This window comes from Medicago sativa, chromosome 8 (assembly GCF_051527215.1).
Source record: "Medicago sativa cultivar Bolivia chromosome 8, Bolivia_mono, whole genome shotgun sequence".
Classification (NCBI taxonomy): domain Eukaryota; kingdom Viridiplantae; phylum Streptophyta; class Magnoliopsida; order Fabales; family Fabaceae; genus Medicago; species Medicago sativa.
This window is the reverse complement of record NC_140756.1, coordinates 26518254-26541583: the sequence shown is the minus strand read 5'-3', so window position 1 is coordinate 26541583 and position 23330 is coordinate 26518254. Positions and strand designations below refer to the sequence as shown.

At 39.3% G+C, this 23330-nt stretch overlaps 1 protein-coding gene across 1 annotated transcript; it reads left to right on the top strand.

The window, feature by feature from the left end:
* The first annotated feature begins 14492 nt into the window (after nt 1–14492).
* LOC146897966 (uncharacterized) lies at nt 14493–21958 on the top strand. The gene is made up of 2 exons (XM_085736487.1): nt 14493–14538; nt 20348–21958. The coding sequence occupies exons 1-2, from the start codon at nt 14493–14495 to the stop codon at nt 21712–21714; spliced, it is 1413 nt and encodes a 470-aa protein (XP_085592613.1). The 3' UTR covers nt 21715–21958.
* The last annotated feature ends 1372 nt before the right edge of the window (nt 21959–23330 follow it).

Here is a 23330-nt window from a genome sequence, read left to right as displayed (position 1 = left end):
ACCTTGGGAGATTCTTGGATACAGGTCGCCGTTGTTAGGCGTGTCAGTGCTGGGTAAACATTGGATGTTCGCATCTGTGGTCAATGCTTTTCAATATTTTATTTTTCATTTTTCAATCCCTTTTTTTGCCTGAACCGCCCTTTCGGGTTTTCGATTCACCGGGGAATAATATTCTTTTCATTGCCCCATTTTTGCCTGATTTGCCTTCACAGGTTGTCAATCAGCGGGGTGCTTATTTTTGCCTAAGCCGCCCTTTCGGGTTTTCAACTTAGCGAGCTTTTCATTTGCATTTTTTTTCAATTTTTTTCATTTTCATTCTGTTTTTTCATTCTTGCCATTGACCACAGATCATCATGGGGAGTAACCTGCTTGTAACATGTATTGAAATAGACATTGACATTCATTTGTTCATGCATGTTTCATTGAAATGTACCCTATTGCTCAGGTTTGTTTTCGAAATAGACAGGAAAAGAGTTTTCAATTTTCAAAAATGTTTGTTTCAGACATTGACATTATCAATATAGAAAGAAAATGTTTTGTACATAGTATTGAAAGTAGAAAGAAAAATAGAGTTTCAAACAATAGCACAGGTTCAAATTGATGTAGAAGAGTGAAAGTCAGCCAAAGGCATGACTTCACGGATTTACAAAGCTTGGAAAATGGTAATTTTATTGGTTGGTGATACATTGAACACGATGACCACTACATTTCATAGAATTTTGAATTCACAAGTACAGAAGCTTCTGATGAAGATGATCATTGACAGTTGCAGATGCCCCAAGGAGTGATGGTGATTTGCCGGATATGGTTACTTGTCTTTTATTGTCAACCTCATTTTTGCATGAACCGCCCTTTCGGGTTTTCGGCTCATCGAGGCGCTCATTCTTTCCTGAGTTGTGTACAATCTCAGCGAGCTTTTTCATATTCATTTTTTTGTGTCCCTAACTTTTGCCTGGATCGCCCTTTCGGGTTTTCGATCCACCTGGAAGCGCATTTTTGCCTAGGCCGCCCTTTCGGGTTTTCGACCTACCACGCTGTTCTTTTCTTTCTAGACAAAGTATTTCTTGACTACATCGGCATTAACAGGGTTTGGGAGTTCAACACCATCCATGTGTGTAAGAATCAAAGCACCACCAGAGAAAGCCTTCTTGACGACGTAAGGACCTTCATAGTTAGGTGTCCACTTGCCCCTTGGGTCGGGTTGCTGGCTTATCCTCCTTTTCAATAAAAGTTCGCCTTCCTTGAATTCTCGAGGTCGGACTTTCTTGTCAAAAGCATTCTTCATTCACACTTGATACAACTGTCCATGAGTCATAGCATCCATACGTTTCTCTTCAATCAGATTCAATTGATCGTACCGACTTTGACACCATTCAGCCTCAGTTAACTTTGCTTCCATGATCACTCGAAGAGATGGAATCTCCACTTCCAGAGGGAGAACTGCTTCCATACCATATACCAAAGAGAAAGGAGTTGCCCCGGTTGAACTGCGCACCGTAGTACGGTAACCATGCAAGGCAAAACGTAGCATTTCATGTCAGTCTTTGTAAGTAGTGACCATCTTCTGAACAATTTTCTTGATGTTCTTGTTAGCGGCCTCAACTGCACCATTCATCTGAGGTCTATAAGGAGAAGAGTTGTGATGTTCAATTTTAAATTCTTCACATAAAGCTTGCATCATGCTATTGTTCAGATTGGAACCATTGTCAGTGATGATCTTGTTGGGAACACCATATCGATAGATGATGTTATTCTTGATAAACTTCACTACCACTTGCTTGGTCACATTTGCATAGGAGGCAGCCTCAACCCACTTGGTGAAGTAGTCAATTGCCACTAGAATGAAACGATGTCCGTTGGAAGCCTTCGGTTCAATTTTTCCGATCATGTCAATGCCCCACATAGAGAAAGGCCATGGGGAAGAGATAACATTGAGGGCATGTGGAGGCACATGAATCTTGTCAGCATAAATTTGACACTTGTGACATCTCTTAGCATGTTTGTGGCAGTCACGCTCCATAGTTATCCAGTAATAGCCGGCCCTTAACAGTTTTCTTGACATGGTGTGACCCGAAGCATGGGTCCCAAAAGTACCATCATGTACGTCATGCATCAATTTCTCGGCTTCTAATTTATCAACACATCTCAACAAGACCATGTCATAGTTCCTCTTGTATAGGATTTCCCCGTCCAGAAGGAATTTACTAGCCCATCGTCTTAAAGTCTTTTTATCCCTGTTGGAAGCACCAGGTGGATATTCATGATTCTGCAAGAATTGTTTGATGTTGTAATACCAAGGCTTTTTACCATTCACATCTTCATCAACTTGATCTGGCATATTTTCAATAGTAAACACATGAGCGGGTCTATCAAGACGCTGTACTTTGATTACAGGCACGTCATTCCAATGGTTCACACGAAACATGGAGGACAAAGTAGCGAGAGCATCAGCCATCTGATTTTCATCCCGAGGGATGTGGTGCAGCTTGACCTTGGTAAAGTATGTCAACAGACGTCTTGCATAGTCACGGTATGGGATCAGCTTCTCATGATGAGTCTCCCATTCACCCCTTATCTGATTAATAACAAGTGCAGAATCTCCATAGATATCAAGGTGCTTAATTCTCAGATCAAGGGCTTCTTCAATGCCCAAGATACATGCTTCATATTCAGCTATATTGTTTGTGCATTCAAAAGTTATCCGAGCGGTGAAAGGAATGTGGTGCCCCTGTGGAGTTACAATGATGGCCCCAATTCCTTTACCATAAGCATTAACAGCACCATCAAATACTAGTCCCCATTTGCTGTTGGGATCTGGTCCTTCATTGATCAGTGGCTCTTCACAGTCTTTTGCTTTCAGATACATAATCTCTTCATCAGGGAAATCAAATTTAATTGGCTGGTAATCATCAAGAGGTTGACAAGCAAGATGCTCAGCAAGGATGCTTCCCTTGATTGCTTTCTGAGCTTTGTACACAATATCATATTCAGACAACAACATTTGCCAACATGCAATCTTTCCAGTAACAGCAGGCTTCTCAAAGATGTACTTGATTGGATCCATTCGGGATATCAACCAAGTTGTGTGATTCACCATATAATGACGCAGACGTTTGGCAGCCCAGGCTAAAGCACAACAAGTCTTTTCAAGCATTGTATACCGAGTCTCACAGTCGGTGAACTTCTTGCTCAGATAGTAGATAGCATGTTCTTTCTTCCCGGTTTCGTCTTGCTGACCGAGAACACAACCCATAGAATCATCTAACACTGACAGATACATAATCAAAGGCCTTCCTTCCACTGGTGGGACAAGGATAGGTGGCTCTAACAGGTATTCTTTAATGCTATCAAAAGCTTCCTGACATTCATCATTCCATACAACAGGCTGATTGTTTCTGAGCAATTTGAAAATTGGTCCACAAGTAGTGGTTGTTTTATCTTGGTTTTCGGGTGTCAAACATTGATTACGTTTGAACCTTTTTAACCGGTGATATCTTATTTTTTCTTGGGAAGGGAAAAAGTAAGCAAAACCCTTGAGAATCGAGGTCCGGGAGTTGTTTTCGCTACGGGAAGGTGTTAGGCACCCATAACGACTATAGTACCCTATAGGAGCCGTCTTTAATTTCTACGTGCGCGCTTTATTTTTAAATGCTATTTTGAAAGTGTTCATTAAACCTAAGAATATTCTAAGTGAAGAATTGGAGGGAGAAGAATGTTTTTGGATTTTTATTTTAGTTGAATTGAAGGAATTTTGTTCCTTGCCTACGTACCCGTTTAAGGGATCAAATCCACCGTAGTTCTCTTCCAAAAAATGTTTTTGTTTTTTTTTTGGTTGATTTTAAGTTTGAAAATGGAATTTTTAAGAATAAGAGAGAGGCCTCAAGGGCATAAGGTTGTGAAATTGTGAGGTTGAATTAGTCATTTGCAAAATGTGGTCTAAGTGTGGTTAAAATTCTTTGAGATTTTGATTAAGAAAATGAAAAGGAAAATTACAATGGGATTTTGATCCCAAGGTTTATTTAGAAAATGGTTTGAGTGATGTTGTTCACATTTTTTTGGAAAATTGATTTTTCTAAGTATAAAGCCTAAACATTCATCTAAACATACAATCCTAAACATACATCTAAACATGCATATTCTAACCATATACCTAAAGTGATGTGTGTGCGTGTGTCGGTGCTTGTGTCGGTGTACATCATTAGAGTCCATTGTCCTTATTACATCATTGGCCTAGATACATTCTATGGTCTTGCAAGAATTAAAAATTGCATGAAAGTAAAGTACAAAAAATCCTAAGTGTTTACATTCTAAGTATTGGTATGAGAATTAAAGTGTAAGAAAATAAAGTGCAAGAAATACGAGATGAAAATATGCTCATGGAACGTATGAAACATGAAATAAAAGGGGTTAGTAGCACCAAATATAATGAAGTAACAATAAGGCAAGAAGATACTAAACAAAGGGCAAAAACACAAAGATAAAGTGTTAAAGCATATTAGAAATTAATCACAATACTTCAAGATGCACATGACCCATAATTTCCACATTATGACAATTTTAAAGTGAATTTTAATGCAGCAAAAGTGTGGGAATTAGAGGTTCATGCTCAAATTGCAAGATTGTGATTCATTTCTAGATGTATTTAACACTTTATTTTTCTCAAACAAACATTAATTTGCCTTGTAAAACAAGTAACTAATCACACATATTCACACTCCGCAAGGAACTCATCCCAAACAGTGACAAATCCATCACCTAATTCACACATCACAAATCTCAAGCATGTATCAAAGATTGGAATCAAAATTAATACACATTTTCACAAGTTTTTTGTCCTAAAACTCAAGAAATAAAGCAAAACACAACACATTATTTTTTTTATCCATTTTTTAGTACAAAAATATCATACAAAGGTTGCAAAAACAATAAGAAACGCTCACAAATTTTTATAAAATTTTCTAAAGAATTTTAGGCATGGTGAGGGTGCATATAGCAATTTTTACAGCAAGAAACGCAGAAACAGGGGGTGCGCGTATCAAAATGTCACACAGGCCATGGCAGTTGGGCCTTGGGGAGCAGGCTGGGTCGGTCTGGGTTGTGAGAACGGGTTGAACCGGTTCGGTTACTAGGCTATAAAAGAGCCTGAACCGGTTCATTCACTCATTCCATCCATTCCCTTCTCTCTCTAAACAAGTCTCTCTCTCTCTAGTTGCAGACCACGCCGGAAGTGGAAACGGAGAAGATGACTGGAGCCGCTCCGACAAGGTGGTCGGCCGGAGAGCCGCCGCGTCGGAGCCTTTTTTTTTATTTTTTTTTGAAAGTTTTACATCAAAACGCTCCTCTTCTCCTCCTCTTTCCAAATATTTGGTCAGGACTTCCAAAAACTAAACGCAGCAGTCTAGATCTACGACATACAAATCGGATTCAAACCGTTTTTTCCCACCTTTGACCGTCTCCAAAAGGAATGGAACACACTATAAACACATTCACGTCGGAGATTAAGGAAGCAGAACGTTACCTGCTTTAAATCGGAGGACGGCGCTACGTGGACGGCGGAAAGCTTCAAGAATTCGATGCTCCTCCCTTGTATCTCGCGAAACCGTTCCTTCCTTTTACTGCTGCTTCGGTTCGGCTTCGCTTTTCTTGATCCTGCTCGTTTCTTGCTGTACCGTACTTCAATTCAAGGTCTGTGTTGGCGCTGCCATGAAATGAGTTCAGATCGGTGTGGATTGAAGGTTGGTTACAGTTCTGGAGATTGACTTGGATTCGTGAGGATGAAGATGAATTTGACAGTGAATGGTGTTCATGAATTGGTTGAAGACTTCTGGAATTTTTTTAGTTGTTGTTAATGATGAACATGACGATGGTTAAAGGAAGAAGGATGTGGTAGTTGCGGCGGTTTAGAGGTGGTTAGGGTGGTCAGAGTTTGTTGGATGGTGGTGATTGAGGTGGTGAAATTCAGTTACAGGGGAGGAGAGGAGAGAGAAATTCTTCTCTGATTTTTTGTGATATTTTTGTGATATTTTTGGAAAATGTGGTAATGATTGATTCTGTCCACTTTGACCCTCTTTGACCAGCTTTATAGGCTGATGAAGTAATGCCTGGACCAATAGAATGATGCCACGTGGCACCTGGACAAATGAAAAAAAGACATGTGGACTTGGACTCATAACAAACTTTCTGGACAAATAAGACACTGACACGTGTACTGGACTAATGACTTGGACAATAATGGACTAAAATGCAATTTTTAGGAATTTTAGGACTTAAAAATAAAAATAAAAATAAAATGAATTAAAATTGGTAACCGGAAAATAACGTAAAGTGAAACGATTAAAACTGACAAAACGGACTAAAACGAACCAATGGCTTAAATGAGGTACTTTGAAGTAACCTCTCTCTGCCGAAATTTCGTGTGAAATGACCAAAATGCCCCTGGGGCTAAAACGACTAAAAATGACTCAGATGCAAATTTTAAAATGGATTTTTAACAGGAAATTAAAGCAAGAATTTATTTAAACCAATTTGAAAGACTCAGAGACAATTTTTAGAATTTAAACAAGGCTTTAACAATTTTTCAAAGATTGAAAGAAATTTTAACATAGGAAATGACTAAAATGCCCCTAGGGGCTAAACTGACTAGAAAATGACTCAACTGATATTTTTTGAAATGAATTTTGACATGAGATTGAAACAAGGACTTATACAAACCAATTTAAAAGACTCAAACAATTTTCAAGGATTAAAATGAGTTGAATGCAAGAAATGACTAAAATACCCTTTCATGTAAATTTTGCAAATAATGTTGAAATAAAAATGCAAAGAAATATGCAATTGATCAGAGACAGTTCAAATGACTTATAATACAAGAAAAGAAGAAATGAATAAGTATTTTTAGGTCCAAAATTAGGGTATAACAGTGGTCATGTGAGATATAAATCTTGAAATGTAATTCAGACGTCCGAGGAAACCTCTGACTTGCTTCTCAGTTTGAGGGGCCGGCATCTCTCTGATGGCTCGGACTTTGTCAGGGTCAACTTCAATGCCTCTTTGACTGACAATGAAGCCTAGCAACTTTCCAGATCTTACACCGAATGTGCACTTGTTAGGATTCAACCGCAGCTTGTACTTTCTCAGTCTTTCAAACATCTTTTTCAAATACACAACATGCTGCTCTTCATCACTTGACTTCACAATCATATCATCAACATATACTTCAATCTCTTTGTGAATCATATCATGAAACAGAGTGGTCATACCCCTTTGATAGGTAGCACCAGCATTTATCAAGCCAAACGGCATCACTTTATAACAGAACGTTCCCCACGGAGTGATGAAGGACGTCTTTTCTCTATCTTCAGGTGACATTCGTATCTGATTATAACCAGAGAAACCATCCATGAAAGAGAACACTTTGGATTGAGCAGTACTGTCAACAAGAACATCAATATGAGGCAATGTGAAGTTATCTTTTGGACTGGCTTTGTTCAGGTCTCTGTAATCAACACACATTCGAACTTTCCCATCTTTCTTTGGTACTGGTACGATGTTGGCGATCCACTCAGGATATTCAGCTGTCATGAGGAAACCCGCATCAATCTGCTTTTGTACTTCAGCCTTGATCTTAAAGGCCATGTCTGGACGAGACCTTCTCAATTTCTGTTTGACAGGAGGACATTCAGGTCTTGTCGGAATCCGGTGTTCCACAATCTTGGGGTCTAGACCCGGCATATCTTCATAAGACCATGCAAAGACATCTGGATAATCATGGAGGAGCTGAATAATCTTCCTTTTCACTTCTGGCTCTAGTGCAGCACCAATCTTGATCTCTCACTTGTTTTCCTCAGTACCCAGGTTAATAAGCTCAATCTCTTCCTGGTGAGGCTGAATGACTCTTCTTTCTTGTTCGAGCAGTCGAGTGATCTCATACGGTATCTCTTCATCATCATCCTCATCTTCAGCTTCATATACAGGGAATTCAAAATTTGGAGGAACCATAGGGTCACTGTGTTCAACGGGTTTATTATGGTTCAATCTGCATAATATGATTGGGATGATTTTAGAAAAATGTTTTTTCATGCAGATTTTTAAAATTAATAAGAAAATACAGATGTTTTGGTTTTTTCTGGCATTACCATTATTTCCAAGAAAAAGGCACTAAAAAGTAAAAAACAAAGAGTCGCGGAAAAGACGACGACTTTTATTGATAACGGCAATGCCGAAACAAACATGCCCTTACAATGATATCACTTTCGCCTTAGGCAGAGCGAAAGGATTGTTATTTTGAAAACAAAGAAAAACATGAGCAACAAGACACATTACATGGAAGCATGCATGACTAAAGGAACATCAATGGCCTCCCAATTTCTCACAGTGCCTCCTGGTACAACAAATGTAGGCACATGGCTTCTTTCAGCAGCATCTTCAGCAATAGCATTGATAAACCCAGCACTGTAGAAAGTTCCTGTTGAAACACCAGAGGTTGGGGAGAATCCAAGGCCCTCTTTACGCTTGTTTTCCAAAATCTGAATCACTTTGCCCCAGCCAGCAGCTTTCCCTTCTTGAACAGCCTTCTGGGCGTCTTTCCATGAAGCCATGCTAGCACCAGCCCTCCGGGGTTCTGCACCTTCAACGGTCAAGCCTTGAAATGACGTCCCTTCAGCGGACCCTGCTTCAACACAAGAGAAAGATGACATTTGGCTAACCAGATATGCTTCTTCACCATGTACAGTGACAATCTTACCGTTCCTCATGAACTTGAGCTTTTGATGCAAAGTAGAAGTTACCGCCCCAGCGTCATGAATCCACGGTCTTCCGAGGAGACAGCTGTACGAAGCATTGATGTCCATGACTTGGAAAGTAATCTGAAATGTCTCCGGACCAATGGTAATTGGCAGGTCTACTTCCCCAAGAACATCTTTGCGAGATCCGTCAAAAGCTTTAACCAAGTAGCTGCTTCCCCTCAGAGAGATTCCATGATGGCTCAATTGTCTTAGTGTGGATTCAGGCATTACATTTAAAGATGATCCGGTGTCCACCAACACATTGGATATCATGTCAGACTTGCAGTGTACCGAGATATGCAGAGCCAAGTTGTGGTATTTCCCTGCTTCGGGGAGTTCATCATCACCAAACCCCAAGTTATTGCAAGCAGCGATGTTACCCACTATTCCGTCAAACTGATCCACAGAGACTTCATGATCAACATAAGCTTGCTCCAGTACCTTCATCAACACTTTCCTGTGAGCTTCTGAGCTCATGAGCAGAGATAGGATGGAAATCTTTGACGGAGTTTGCAGCAGCTGGTCAACAATCTTATAGTCACTCTTTTTAATGAGCCTCAGAATTTCATCCAGATTAGACTCGTCAATAGATTGGCCTGTCGGGCCGGGGCTCTTGTCAATAGGAGGAGCAACTGGTGGAGTTACTGTGGCAACAGGTGTAACCACCTTCTTTTGGAACAAGGGTGGACGGACTTTTCCGCTTCTCAGAGCTGTAATTTCTCCCGCAACATTATCAACTGTAGCTGGGGATACCAGAGGCACTTCCACTCCATTCTCAATCATGGTTGCATTGTACTTGTAAGGAATTGCTTTTGTAGAGGCATATGATACTGGACCAGGTAACCTGATCACTAAGGGCTCAACATTCCTTGTCTTAGATACACTTTCAGCGGGAGAATCATGAAATACTGGCACAATCACACATACATCACTGGCAATCAAGTGCTTGTCATCCATCAGGCTCTGTATATCATCTTGCACCACACAACAGCCCATAGGATTTTGAAGACATTCTGAACAGGCAGCATGATCGTGGTTAAACAAAGAAGCTTGACACAGTTTGACATGTAGCGGCACCAAGGGAGTAGCAACATTGCGGACATCCAACATGGGATCCTCTCTAGAAATAGGAACCCTTTCAAAAGCCTCGATCATGTTAACTGCGGCGTGATTAGGAAGTGGATTGTCAAGAACATGAGGAACACTATTCTCAAAGGTCAACCTTCCCCTGTCTATCAGATCTTTCACAACATACTTCAAAGCATAACAACCTTCAACATCATGGCCTTGAGCGCCCTGATGGAATTCACATGTAAGATCTTGTCGAAACCTAGGAGGCAAAGGGTTAGGCGGAGGCCTGCCTGGTCTGGTAACACAATGTCCCTTAGCAAGTAAAGTTGGGAGCAAATCAGCGTACCGCATTGGTATTGGTGGGAAATAAGTCCTGGGCCGAGGACCCTGTTGTTGCTGCTGCTGTTGTTGAGCGGGAGGCTGGTGTTGTACTTGTTGAGCAATGGCATTAACGGGCACTGGTGGTTGACCCGGTGGCAAAGGATATTGCTGGTAGAATGGTGGGAAGAAAGGATGTTGAGAGTATTGCATGTATTGGTAGGGCAAAGGTAACTGAGCGGCATTAGCAGGTGTAAACTGATTACCAGATACCACCCCTACTTCGGATTCTTTCTTCTTATGGTGGCCATTACCATACTTCTTAGGTGCACTAGTTGAGGATTCACCCTTCTCAAAGACAATAATACCTTCTCTGACAGCCTCCTCTAGACGAGTTCCCATAGTAACCATGTCGGAGAAGTTGTTTGGAGCAGAGACTATCATTCGTTCCTTATATTCCTTCTTCAGATTATTCAGGAATGTCTGTGTTAATTCTTCCTCATCAAGTCGAGGAGAAACACGGGTTCCGAGGTGCGGCACAGGATTGGTGGGAAACTGCTCAACGTAGGATGGTGACCAATGGAATAGCAGTGAACTGGGAGAATTTAAGCAAGTAATGAAAGAAAAGTATCTTCCCTTGACCTTCAAGGTCAGGAAAGAACAAGAATTTCTCCACTTGAGGCAGGGTCAGATGTCGGTGACGGAGTTCACCAAGAAGTTCGAGGAATTATCTCATTACTCCACTCATAATGAGTATGCGGCTAATGAGATGTGGAAAGTTAATCAGTATAGGCATGCTTTGAGGGGAGATATCTACGTCGTGGTCATCCAACAAAGGTTGACAAATTTTGATGAGATGGTGCATAACAGTTTGGAAGCCGAAAGAGGTTTTGATAGGGCGGTTAGGGAAGGTTCTAGGCCAGGAGGAAGGAGCAGAGGTAACTTTGCCGACAGGTATCACGATAAGCTGAAGCCTAAGGGATCTCCAACTAGAGGAAAGTACACAGGACCACCTAGAACTTATCCAACTTGCAGGAATTGTGTAATATCCCGCCTGACAGCATCGGTATATTAACCGTTGATCATGTCAGATGAATTTAATTCATGGAAAGTAGGTTATTGGAAATATGTATGACAGGTCAGCACAATGCGAATAAAGTATCAGCGACGTTTAAAACACGTTTATGGCAAGGGCAAAATGGTAATTGCACGTCTAAAGGATATTTATTTGTGTTGGGCACAAAATATCTCATTTCTCCCTTGTGTTTCTCTCTCTAGGGTTGAGAGAAAGTTTTGCTCTCCCTTCTCTCTAACCAATCGCCCTCTTCCTCTCTTTTCCTCCATTAATCCTTTGCAAATCTTCTTCCCTCAAGACAAGGCTTTAACTTATGTTTCTTTAAGATCATGGAGAAGGAAGCAAGTTGAGTTTTGATGAGTCTCTTTCCCTCTCATCTTCACGCCACCCTCTCTCTCTTTTCCTCTCCACAAATCTTTCATGGAACTTCATCCTCTCATGGTAAGCTTCCAAACTTGTTCCTTTATGATCATTTAAGCTTAAGGAAGTATGGATTATGTTTGATATCTTCTATTCCTCTTCTTGAAGAAGTGATTGGAGAACTAGGGTTTGGTATATGGTGAAGATGGATTCTAAATTGGTACAAGGTATAGTCTCCACAAGATCAAGGTAATAATATTAAGTTTGAATGGATTAATATCTTTACCCTTCCTCACCAAGAATTCCTTTTGATTCCAAGTTTTGAATATGTGTTTTGAGGGTAAAGTTGGAGTATGGTTTTGAGTTTGAAATGGTGTCTTGGTTTGCAAGAAAAGGGTGACAAGTTTGAATGGTATGAGCAAGGAAGCAAAGGGAGCACAACTAAGGTTTTGGGCATTGTTTTATCTTGGTTTTCGGGTGTCAAACATTGATTACGTTTGAACCTTTTCAACCGGTGATATCTTATTTTTTCTTGGGAAGGGAAAAAGTAAGCAAAACCCTTGAGAATCGAGGTCCGGGAGTTGTTTTCGCAACGAGAAGGTGTTAGGCACCCATAACGACTATAGTATCCTATAGGAAGCGTCTTTAATTTCTACGCGCGCTCTTTATTTTTAAATGCTATTTGAAAAATGATATTAAGCCTAAGAGTGTTCTAAGTGAAGAATTGGAGGGAGAAGAATGTTTTTGGATTTTTATTTTAGTTGAATTGAAGGAATTTTGTTCCTTGCCTACGTACCCGTTTAAGGGATCAAATCCACCGTAGTTCTCTTCCAAAAATGTTTTTGTTTTTGTTGGTTGATTTTAAGTTTGAAAATTGGAGTTTTGAAGAATGGAGATTGAGAGGCCTTAAAGGCATAAGATTGAAAAAAAGTGAGGTTTGATTAGTTATCTTACAAAAGAAGTCAAGTATGATTAAAGTTCATTGAAATTTGATTAAGAAAATAAAAGGGAAAATTACAATGGGATTTTGATCCCAAGGTTTATTAGGAAAAAGATTTGAGTGATGCTATTCATATTTTTTTGGAAAATTGATTTTTCTAAGTATAAAGCCTAAACATTCATCTAAACATACAATCCTAAACATACATCTAAACATGCATATTCTAGCTATATATCTAAAGTGGTGTGTGTGCATGTGTCGGTGCTTGTGTCGGTGTACATTATTAGAGTCCATTGTCCTTATTACATCATGCCCTAGTTTACATTCTATGGTCTTGCAAGAAATTAAAATGACATGGAAGTAAAATACAAGAATTCCTAAGCTTTACATACTAAGCCTTGGCATGGAAATTAAAGTGCAAGAAATAAAAGGTGAATATGAGATGAGATGGGAATGTTTATGAAGTGCTTTATGGAACAAAACATGAAAGGTTAGTAGCACAATATAGAGAAATATCATGAAGATTATAAGCAATCAAAAGGTTCTAAACAAGCAACTAGAATTGACAAAGAAAAGATGCTAAATATACCCAAAAATTTACTACAAAATGATGGCAAATGTAGGGCCTATAATTTCTACATTATGGCCAATTTTATAGAGTATTCTTCCTTCAGCCATAACATGGAAATCAAATGGAAACAATAAGCCAAGAAATCATAGCAAGATTTTAGGTGTATTCACCACTTTATTTCTAACAAAAATCGAGTTACTTAAAGCACAAGATACCAAGAACTCACCACACAAATCAAGGTAATTGCATACATTTCAGAGGTAAAAGATTCAACATACTTGATATCAAGAGACATTGTCAAAATGAAGAACACATGAGCAATTTTTGGAGGTTTTTCACACAATTTGACCAAAAGAAAGATATTAAACTAACAAGAATATCAAGACACATCTCCATGTATTTTTCAGTTCAAATTTAACATGTAAAAATCCTCAATAACAACTAAAACTAACAAGAAAAACATTGATAAATTTTTAGAGATTTTATCATGAATTTTGAGGCAAACAGGGGGGTGTGGTAAGCATACTGGGGGGTTAGAACAGTAAAACTGTAGAGATAAAAGAATAGAACAAAAACCAGTTGGGCTTAAGAAGAAGGTTGGGTTAACCCAACGGGTCATGGGTCGTGGGTTGATTGAACCGGTTTAGAATGAAAGAAAGTTGCTCACGTGAACTCTCTTCTTCCTCTAATAGAAAAAGTGCAGCGCCATTCCCTTTCTACTTCTTCTCTGAAACTTATTTCTTAAAACTTATTTCAAGACTCTTTTGACCGGAATCAAACAAAACATACATGAGGTGATTCGAAGTTAAACGAAATTCAAACGTAAAGCTTCGTCTTAAGTCAACAATGACTCCGATTTGGATTTGGAAATTCATTTTCATGCAATTTGTTCAAAAACGAAGCAAGATTCATATGTCACCGGCATATTCAAAACGAACTCAGAGCAAAAGATTGAAGGGAAACAAACCTTGGGGTTAGATCAGAGACGAACAGGTTCTGCAACGGGAAGCTTCTTTTTGGATTCGGCCTTGTTCTTCTTTTGCTATATCCGCTTCTTTTCACACTCCCAATCTTCCTCTTTTGTAATTTCGATCCTTACCGTTGATACTGGATTCGGTTCAGCCGAGCTTGAATGATGATGATGAATTCGTTACTGTTTATGTGCGGATCGGAACTCGTTGTGGCGTTGTTGCGTTGCGGCGGTGTTGAAATGAATTTGGACGAATTTTGTATTATAGTTTGTGGGAAAACTGTGATGGATGATGATGATGATGATTATTGGAAGTTGGAGGTGATGATGAAGGTTTTGGTTATGGAGGATTTGTGGTGGTGATGGAGATTGAAGATAGTTGAAGATGATGATGGTTGTTGTTTATGGAGGTTGAAGTGATGAATGTGGTTGTTTATGGTGGTTATGGAGGTTAGTGGAGTTAGTTAGGGTGGAGGAGAAAGTTTGTTGTGGTGGTTTTGTGGTGGTTGGAGGTTGTTATGGTGGAGAGAGAAGGTTGTTAGGGTGGTGAAGGAAGTAGTCACGTGAGAGAAGAAAAGAGGGAGAAGAGAAATTGATTTTTTTATGATTTTTTGTGTAAATGATTAGTTCCCTCATTTTGACCTTGACTTTGACTTATATAGGTGATGTGGTAAGCCTTGGACCAATTGGAATGGGACATGTGGCACTGAACTCTAACAAACTTTTGTGGACTAATAGCATTTGGACACGTGGCACTTGGACTTAACACACTTAAAAAGGATTAAAATGTAAATAACAAAAGTACGAGGACCAAAATGAAAATTAAAACTAAAATTGAATTGAAAAAGTAAATTGAAAATTAACGTAAAGCGAGACGATTAAAAACAACAAAGCAGATTAAAATGAATCAGAAATATTATGTGAAATGACCAAAACGCCCCTAGGGACTAAAATGACTCGAAACGACTCAAATGCAATTTTAAAATGATTTTTTAACAAGGGATTAAAGCAAGAGTTCATACAAGCGAATTAAAAGACTCAGAGACAATTTTTAGAATTTAAACAGGGTTTTAACACATGAAAAGACTAAAATGCCCCTAGGGGCAAAACTGACTCAAAATGACTTCAAACGCAATTTTTGAAATGGATTTTGACATAAAATTGAAATGAAGACTTATTCAAACTATTTGAAAGGACTTAAACAAATTTTTAAAGATTGAAAGAGATATTATCATGGGAAATGACTAAAATGCCCCTAGGGGCTAAACTGACTAGAAAATGACTCAACTGATATTTTTTGAAGTGAATTTTGACATGAGATTGAAACAAGGACTTATACAAACCATCTTAAAAGACTCAAACAATTTTCAAGGATTAAAATGAGTTGAATGCAGGAAATGACTAAAATACCCTTTCATGTAAATTTTGCAAATAATGTTGAAATAAAATGCAAAGAAAGATGCAATTGATCAGAGACAGTTCAAATGACTTATAATGCAAGAAAAGAAGAATTGAGCTAGTATTTTTAGGTCCAAAATTAGGGTATAACAGGCATGTTTGAGCTTGGAGCTTGGAGTTGCTTCAAGATTGTGATTAGGTGAGTTCCATAGATAGTTTTCCCACCCTTTGGGATTATGTTTATGCCATGTATGATTAATATGAACAACATGAAAATTCTAGGGTTTAAAGTGTAAGTTAGTTGCCCTTTTTCTTGCCATGCTTGCTATACTTGTATGTACTTGTTCTATGACTGTTTTTACAGGTTCCTAATGATCCTAAGGGTCATATAACACTTGGAGATGCTTGGTTTGAGGACTTTAAGTCAAAAATATCATTTTTGAGGTGGCTGGACTGTCATAACTCGCCCAGGCGAGCAACTGGTTGCCTAGGCGAGCAAAATGGCAGTTCTGGAGGTCTGCTCGCCTCCCAGCTCACCATGGCAAGCAACTACTCGCCACGGCGAGTAAGTGTACTCGCCTAGGCGAGCAAGTAGTGCCCTCTGGTTGCTGCTTGCTCGTTTCAGGCAGATTCGGTATTTTCATTACGGGTTTTCTCGAGCAGTCTTTTATAAAAGTAAACCCCTCAAACCAAGGTCCCAAATGATGATCAATGAAAGAAAAATTCTTATGTTAAAGAGACAAGTATTATGCAAGTTAGTAAGGCATGGCATACGAGAGAATCATGTCATGAATCGGGTAGCAAATTATTCATAAGCAAGGGAAAAACTAGAGCCTCGACATAGTTGTCGAGAACTAGCTAGTTAGCATGAATTCTTAGCATGATAAGACACGAAGTATAAACTCTTCGCATATGTTTAAGAGTGTTTAGCAAGCAAGTTAAGTCGTGGTTTGATTAGTTGATCACTCCACCATGATTAAGAATGTACAAGCATGTACAAGTAAGACTTTACCATTAATCGGATCGATCAAGGTTCCGAGGTAAATATGTATGCATGATTAGGTTTAACCTAAATGAACGACAAGACCATGATTAATGAATATGTAGGTGCCATGTCTCTTGCAATCCATGAAGGTATGGATTCAAGGGGTTCTCATGATGAGAACGGGGAAGGCTTCGTAAAGGGATCGCATGACACTGAGGGAGTCCGATGTACGTACATCGGTCATGATGGGATTGTTCTCGAGGTTACTCCACCCGGGACTCTCCGTAAATGAATCAAGATGATAATTGTTTGTTCAACGCTAACATAACAATGAATGAACTTATGCACGACTGTGTATGTTATGTTATGATTATTGTCATACCCCAATTTTTGACCTAAGGATCCTACATTCATACACTGACACGTGCCCTTCGATCCTGATCGGTCTCTGACTTTTCAGTGAAAAATTCGGCAGAGAGGTATTTTAAAATACCTCATATTTAATTCCGAGTCGGACCCTCTTCTCTCTTCATTTTTTGTTTATTTAATTCTATCTTTATTTCCATTTTTTTTTAATTAACTTTAATTTATTTAAGTTTTTATTTAACTTTAATTTACTTCAAGTCTTTAATTAATAATTTTAATTCTATTTTCTAATCCTTATCCTTTTAGCTTAATAATTTTTTTTTCTTAGTCTTTATCTTCTTTTTTAGTTTTATTTTTTCGTCCATGTCAAAAGTCAGTCCAAATCCAAAGCACAGTCTATCAGTCAAACATCCAATTCCAGTCTAGGTTCAAATCCAGCAACAAACAAACCTATCCTCCTCCTCAAGCCACAATTTTCTGCTCAATTCTCAACAGACCCTAACCTAAGCTTGTTACTATAAAGCCAGACGCCCAATTCATCTGCAAGGGGGGCCAATTTCAACGCACAAATTCATCGGCCGCAATTCACAACACAGATTTCACGCATAATTCCTAACACAAGACCTGCAGCATTACAACCCAATAACCTGCAAAAATAATCAACACGCAGCAAGAACCATTCCTTTTCACGCATAACACAACAATTCAAACCCACACATCTGTTACAACACAACAGTTATACAGTGAAGCAATAAAAAACGCAGCCATCATCATCAATCCCATAAATAACCCAATCGGCCATCACAAACAACAGGTACGTATTCGAACCCAGCCGAATCCATTCACAAACCAGACACCAACATCACGTCCAAACCAAACCAACATACAAACAGAAGCACAGTCGCACAAGAACGGGTCTGTAACGAATCAAAGGAAACAACAAGGAGCCGTATTCGTTTAAAGAGGAGTAGAAGGGGACCGAAACTGGAACCAACACTCAGGGACACACCACGGAACAACAACAACCGCCGTTGGCCTGCACGAAACCAAGTCGCTCCCAAACCGTAACGGAACCGATCCAGAAGGAAAAGAAGGTAGTTTGTTTATTTTATTTTTTCTCTTGGTCTTGTTGTAGATCTAGGTTGATCTAATTTAATTGTGAATTAGAATAGAAGAAAAAAGAGAAAAAGAAATTGTAAAAGAAGAAGATAGAGAACGAGAGAGAAATAAGAGAAGATAGAGAAAAAGGAAAAGAAAATGAGTGGAACGGCTGTTGTAAGCCTATTTCTAATGACGTGATGTTCCAGTGTGTCAGGCTGCATGGTCTTACCATGCACCCACGCGCTATCCTCCCTTGATTTCCAATCAAATGGCCCTGATTAAACCGGTTACTATAACCCGAACCGACCCATGACCTGCTCCTGTACCCAACCCGGTCTGCTTCCCCTTTAGCCCGACGTGTCTGGGCTCTTGTAAGCCCAATTTCAGCTTTTAATTAATTTTGCACACCCCTGATTACTGTTAACACCCCCCTGCATGCATATTTTTACTACTATATCTTGTTTAACTCTCATGCATTTTTTTCGCTATTGCGTTTTAATTTTACTGCATTTTAGATCATTTCATTTCTATTCGTAACATTTCATTTTCATTATTAGCATTTCAATGATCGTTTTTTTAATGCATATTAGGTTAATATAAAATCGTTCATGTATTTTTTAGTTTGGGTTTAGTATCATGCATATTTAACTTTTCGTTATTTATTTTATCACATGAACGTAGCCTGTATATTAGGCTTGAATGTAAATACCTCATGCATATTTAGTTTAGTTTCGTCACTTTGCATTTTAATTTCTTTATTCTTTGTCGTTTATAACTCTGATTTTAGAATGTATATTAGGTTTAATGTAATTTATTTATTTTATCGCAGACCCTAGAATGTATTAATAGGTTTTTTGTAATAGTTTAGGTGCATGTGTGCGTGAGTGGGTGTATGTTTACTTTTATGCTTGTTAGTTTAGGTAAAAGGTCCTTGTGGTGGTCCAAAGCCACCATGAGTTACCTACGCATTTATCTTTTTATGCTCCGTTAGTTTAATTTCTTTCCAATCATTTCAAAAAGCAACAAAAACATGCAAATAGTTCAAAAATCACAAAAATATTTTTCTTAAATAAACCTTGATCCTAAATCAAGTGACCGTCCTTTTTTATTTTCTTTTATTAATCAAATATCAATCAATCTAATTTATTTTGAGTCCATTATTCTTTAATATAAAAAATACAAACCAATTCCAATTTGCCACTTGGCTTTTTCATTTTAAAACCTTTTCAAAAACATTAAAAAACACTCAACCAATCAAACGTCAATTTCTACCCCGAACTACGAGGTTTTGATCCTTCACGGGTACGTAGGCAGAGGACACTCGTCCTTCCAAATCAATAAAATGTAGATAATTAGGTCCTCCTTTTTTTAATCACTTAAAATCCTTTTTTTCAAAATAAGCAAGTTATAGCACATTATTTAAATAAAACTAAAAGGTTCCCGTAGAGTACTACGGACATAAAGGGTGCTAACACCTTCCCTTTATGTAACCAACCCCCGGACCCCCAATTTAAATAAATTTTTTCAAAGTCGTGAAATAAAAGCGAGTCAATAAGCTAATCAAATAGCCTTGATCTCCGAAAAATGACGCGACAGAAATGGCGACTTCACTGGGGACCCCCCTAAGAGGGTTGAGCCTAACTTGGTCTTATTTAAATTTTGTGCTATAACTTGCTTAAAAAATCAAAAATAAAAGATGGAAATACCTGTATATATATGTTCTCCCTTCTCCTTCTTTCTCCCTTCTTTTAACGTGAGTGGTGAGATAAGTCCTAACCCGGACTTGAGGGAAACATAAGATAGGATGGTGGTATAATCAAAGTCCCATACCGAGAGTAAGTTTCGGGATATGGCACATGTGATAACCCCACTAAACGGAGGTCTCTTGGAAGTAATTTATGTCGACATGAGTAGTTGTGATTGGCATTGCTATTTTCAAGTGACTGTTAATGTTGAGGACCTTTAGTTACCTTTAACCCATCTTGGCCTTTTAGGACGTAGTGCGGTGACTAATCAAGAGTAGTCTTGAGTTGGTTGATACGCGATACTACACTCAGACGAGACTTTCTTACGAACGTTGTTGGACCGGAAGTAGTTCCGCAACCCGATAATGTTCGGAAGTGGTTGACAACTCTGGGAACTTGGTAGAACCCTTGTTACAAGTACAAATGAAACCATAGTCCTTACCAAAATGGCGTTGTTGCCCTTGACTCCATCATCATGGACTTAAACCTCATCATGTTTTCACCGTTTGTGTAGCATAATCATGCATGCATTCATTCATCGATTTTTTCTCATTAAACATCGAAGGACTTAAAACAAGCTTTTTGTAAATGTTGTAGATATGAATCCTATAATAAGGAGCACTAGGAAGTACACTTTCAAGAAACCCGATTTATTGAAGCTAAGGGGAGCTAGGATCGAGAGTAACCAGTCCGGAGGACTTTCAAGCTCATCATGGAAGACTACTTAGCATCCTCCAAACAAAAGTTGAAGAAGGGGTCCTCAATACGTTGGTCCAATTCTATGACCCACTCTATCATTGCTTCCTATTCCCTGTCTTCATATTGGTTCCCACTCTTGAAGAATATTCTGACTTGGTTGGCTTACCTGTGTCCAATGAAGTACCTTTCCATGGCCTTGAACCCAATCCTGAAGCCTCAACCATTGCTAAAGCTCTTCACCTTGATGCCTCTGAATTGAAAGCTCAACTTACCATCAAAGGGAAACCCCAACTCCAATGCTTGCCTACACATTACCTTTTCCAAAAAGCCTCCCTCTTCGCCGGACTACCCAACAATAAAGCCTTCCACTCCATCTTAGCCTTACTCATATACGGGCTCCTACTTTTCCCAAATATTGACAACTTTGTTGATATCAACGCCATCAAAATCTTCCTCACCAAAAACCCTGTCCCTACATTACTTGCAGACACTTACCATTCCATTCACGATCGTAATCTAGCTGGTCGTGGGGTTATCCTTTGCTGTGCACCCTTACTTTACAAATGGTTTACCTCCCATCTACCTCGAACTCAGCCCTTCATCAAAAACCCTGAAAAGCTCTCGTGGTCCCAAAGAATCATGTCCCTTACCCCCGCGGACATAGTTTGGTACAACCCAGCCAGTGATACCAAGACCGTCATTATCCACTGTGGTGACTTCCCTAATGTACCTCTTATCGGAATATGGGGAGGAATTAGCTACAACCCTATCCTTGCCCAACAACAGCTCGGATACCCGGTCAAAGCCAAACCTTTATACCTCGACTTGTCCAGCGTATTCTACCATAACCATGATGATTCCACAAATGAGAGGGAAAAATTCATACAAGCTTGGCATGCCATCCATAGAAAAGAGAGGAGCAAGATGGGAAAAAGATCAAGTTTCGTCCATAGCTCTTACACGGAATGGGTCATTGATAGAGCTACAACGTACAAGATGCCTTACACTTTATCCAGAGTCCCATCTTCAACTACTCCGGCTCCCCCACTGCCCGTACTCCCTGAAAATATGGAAGAATTCCAGTACCATTTGGCCGAGATGACACGTGAAAGGAACAATTGGAAGAGGAAGTATGAGATGGTTATGGCTCAGATGGAGACAAAGGATGGACTGATAGAGCAAAAGGATCGTGAAATTCTCAAGCTAGGCCAACTAATTGTTAAGCAGAATGATCTCCTCCAGCAGAAGGATGATATACTCAGGCGGGATTCTAAAAGGAAGAAGGAGTACATGGATATGTTCGCCGGCGCCCATCCAGATTTTGAGGAGTAGTCTACTACAAGAGCTCAAGAGTCTCCCAGATGTTTCACCACTTTATGTTATTTTCTAGCTTGTGTGATGTACTTTGGAGTCTATCCCTTGGCTCAGTTTTGTTAAAAGGGAATTATCTTATAGTACTTTAATTAGTCAATGAATTTTTCAATTATGATGTTTACAAATTTGCTTTTATAAGTCCTTCGATAAAAAAAAAGTGACTATTTTTGCATAAGCATCATGCATCATTTTGCATTTCATAGTCTCGATTCCGAGTCTCACAAAATTTCTTTTCCATAAAGAGATCAACCCGTTTCACAAAGTGGTCCGACTGTTCTCATCCAAAGTCGACTCGCAGCTACAACACTCGTGCAAACAAGAAGAGTGAACGTATCAATTTGAACAAGAGATCACAACACTCCGGGCCGATTCAGAGAGACTGAGCACGCTGGTGGTTTCACTGGTAGCTTCATCAGCCGCGGTTCCAGCAAAGGCCCGAACGCCAACATCAACAACAGCCTCGACAACAGGCTCCAAGGATGCAATTTGATCCAATCCCAATGGCATATGCGGAGCTGCTTCCCATCTTGCTCATGAAGAACCTTGTCAAAACTAGAAAGCCTCCTCGAGTGCCTGACGAGTTGCCGGTTGGGTATCAACCTGACCTCTCATGTGCCTTTCATCAACGAGCACCCGGCCATGACATTGAGCACTGTTTATCTTTGAAGATTGAAGTCCAGAAGCTGATTGAAGCCAATATGTTGCTCTTTGAAGGTTGAATTCGGATGTGCAAATTAATCCACTGCCAAATTATATTGCCTACTATTGTGACGCATGGAGCGGATAGCTGCAATTGGGTCGTTTTTTTTATGTTTCTTCTACTACTTATCTGTTCAAATAATGCATGTGTTTGTTGTTTACTGCTTTTCAAAAAACATCCTTTCGTCCCGCCCGAGACGAAAGTGAACTTGTGTAGGGCTTTTTGCTTCATATATTTTCCATCGTTAATAAAGAGGTCGTTTTGATCCCGACTTTCATTTTATCTTGTGCTTTTTTTGGAAAAATGGTAATACAAAAAACCAAAAAATATAATCATTCTCAAATATCTGCATAATCATAACTTACACTTGTCAAAATCAATAATCAAATCATGCATTAATAAACCCGTTGAACACGTTAACCATGTACTCTCTTCCAACTTTGAGTTCCCTGTGTCCGAAGCTGAAGAAGGGAATGAAGAGACTCCCGACGAGATCTCTCACATACTGGGGCATCTTAGCCATCGAAGCTGCAAACAAAATATCAAGGAGATTATCCAGAAGATGACATTGAATTACAAAGACTGGCTCGGGGTGCTACCATTCGCTATGCTCAGATATCGTACTTCAGTACACATTTCAACAGGGGCAACCCCCCCTCCTTCCCCAATATGCAACATGGAGGTCGTGCTTCCCGTGGAGGTTGAAGTCCCGTCAATAGGAGTTCTGCTAAAGTCCAAGCTTGATCGAGTTTAAACGCATGACGACCTTGTACAAATATATCAAAAGAGGTTTAAAACAAGCTTCTAACAAAAAAGGTTCGTCCCCATGAATTTTAAGAACGGAACTTTGTACTACTTTCCAACCAGACTCCAG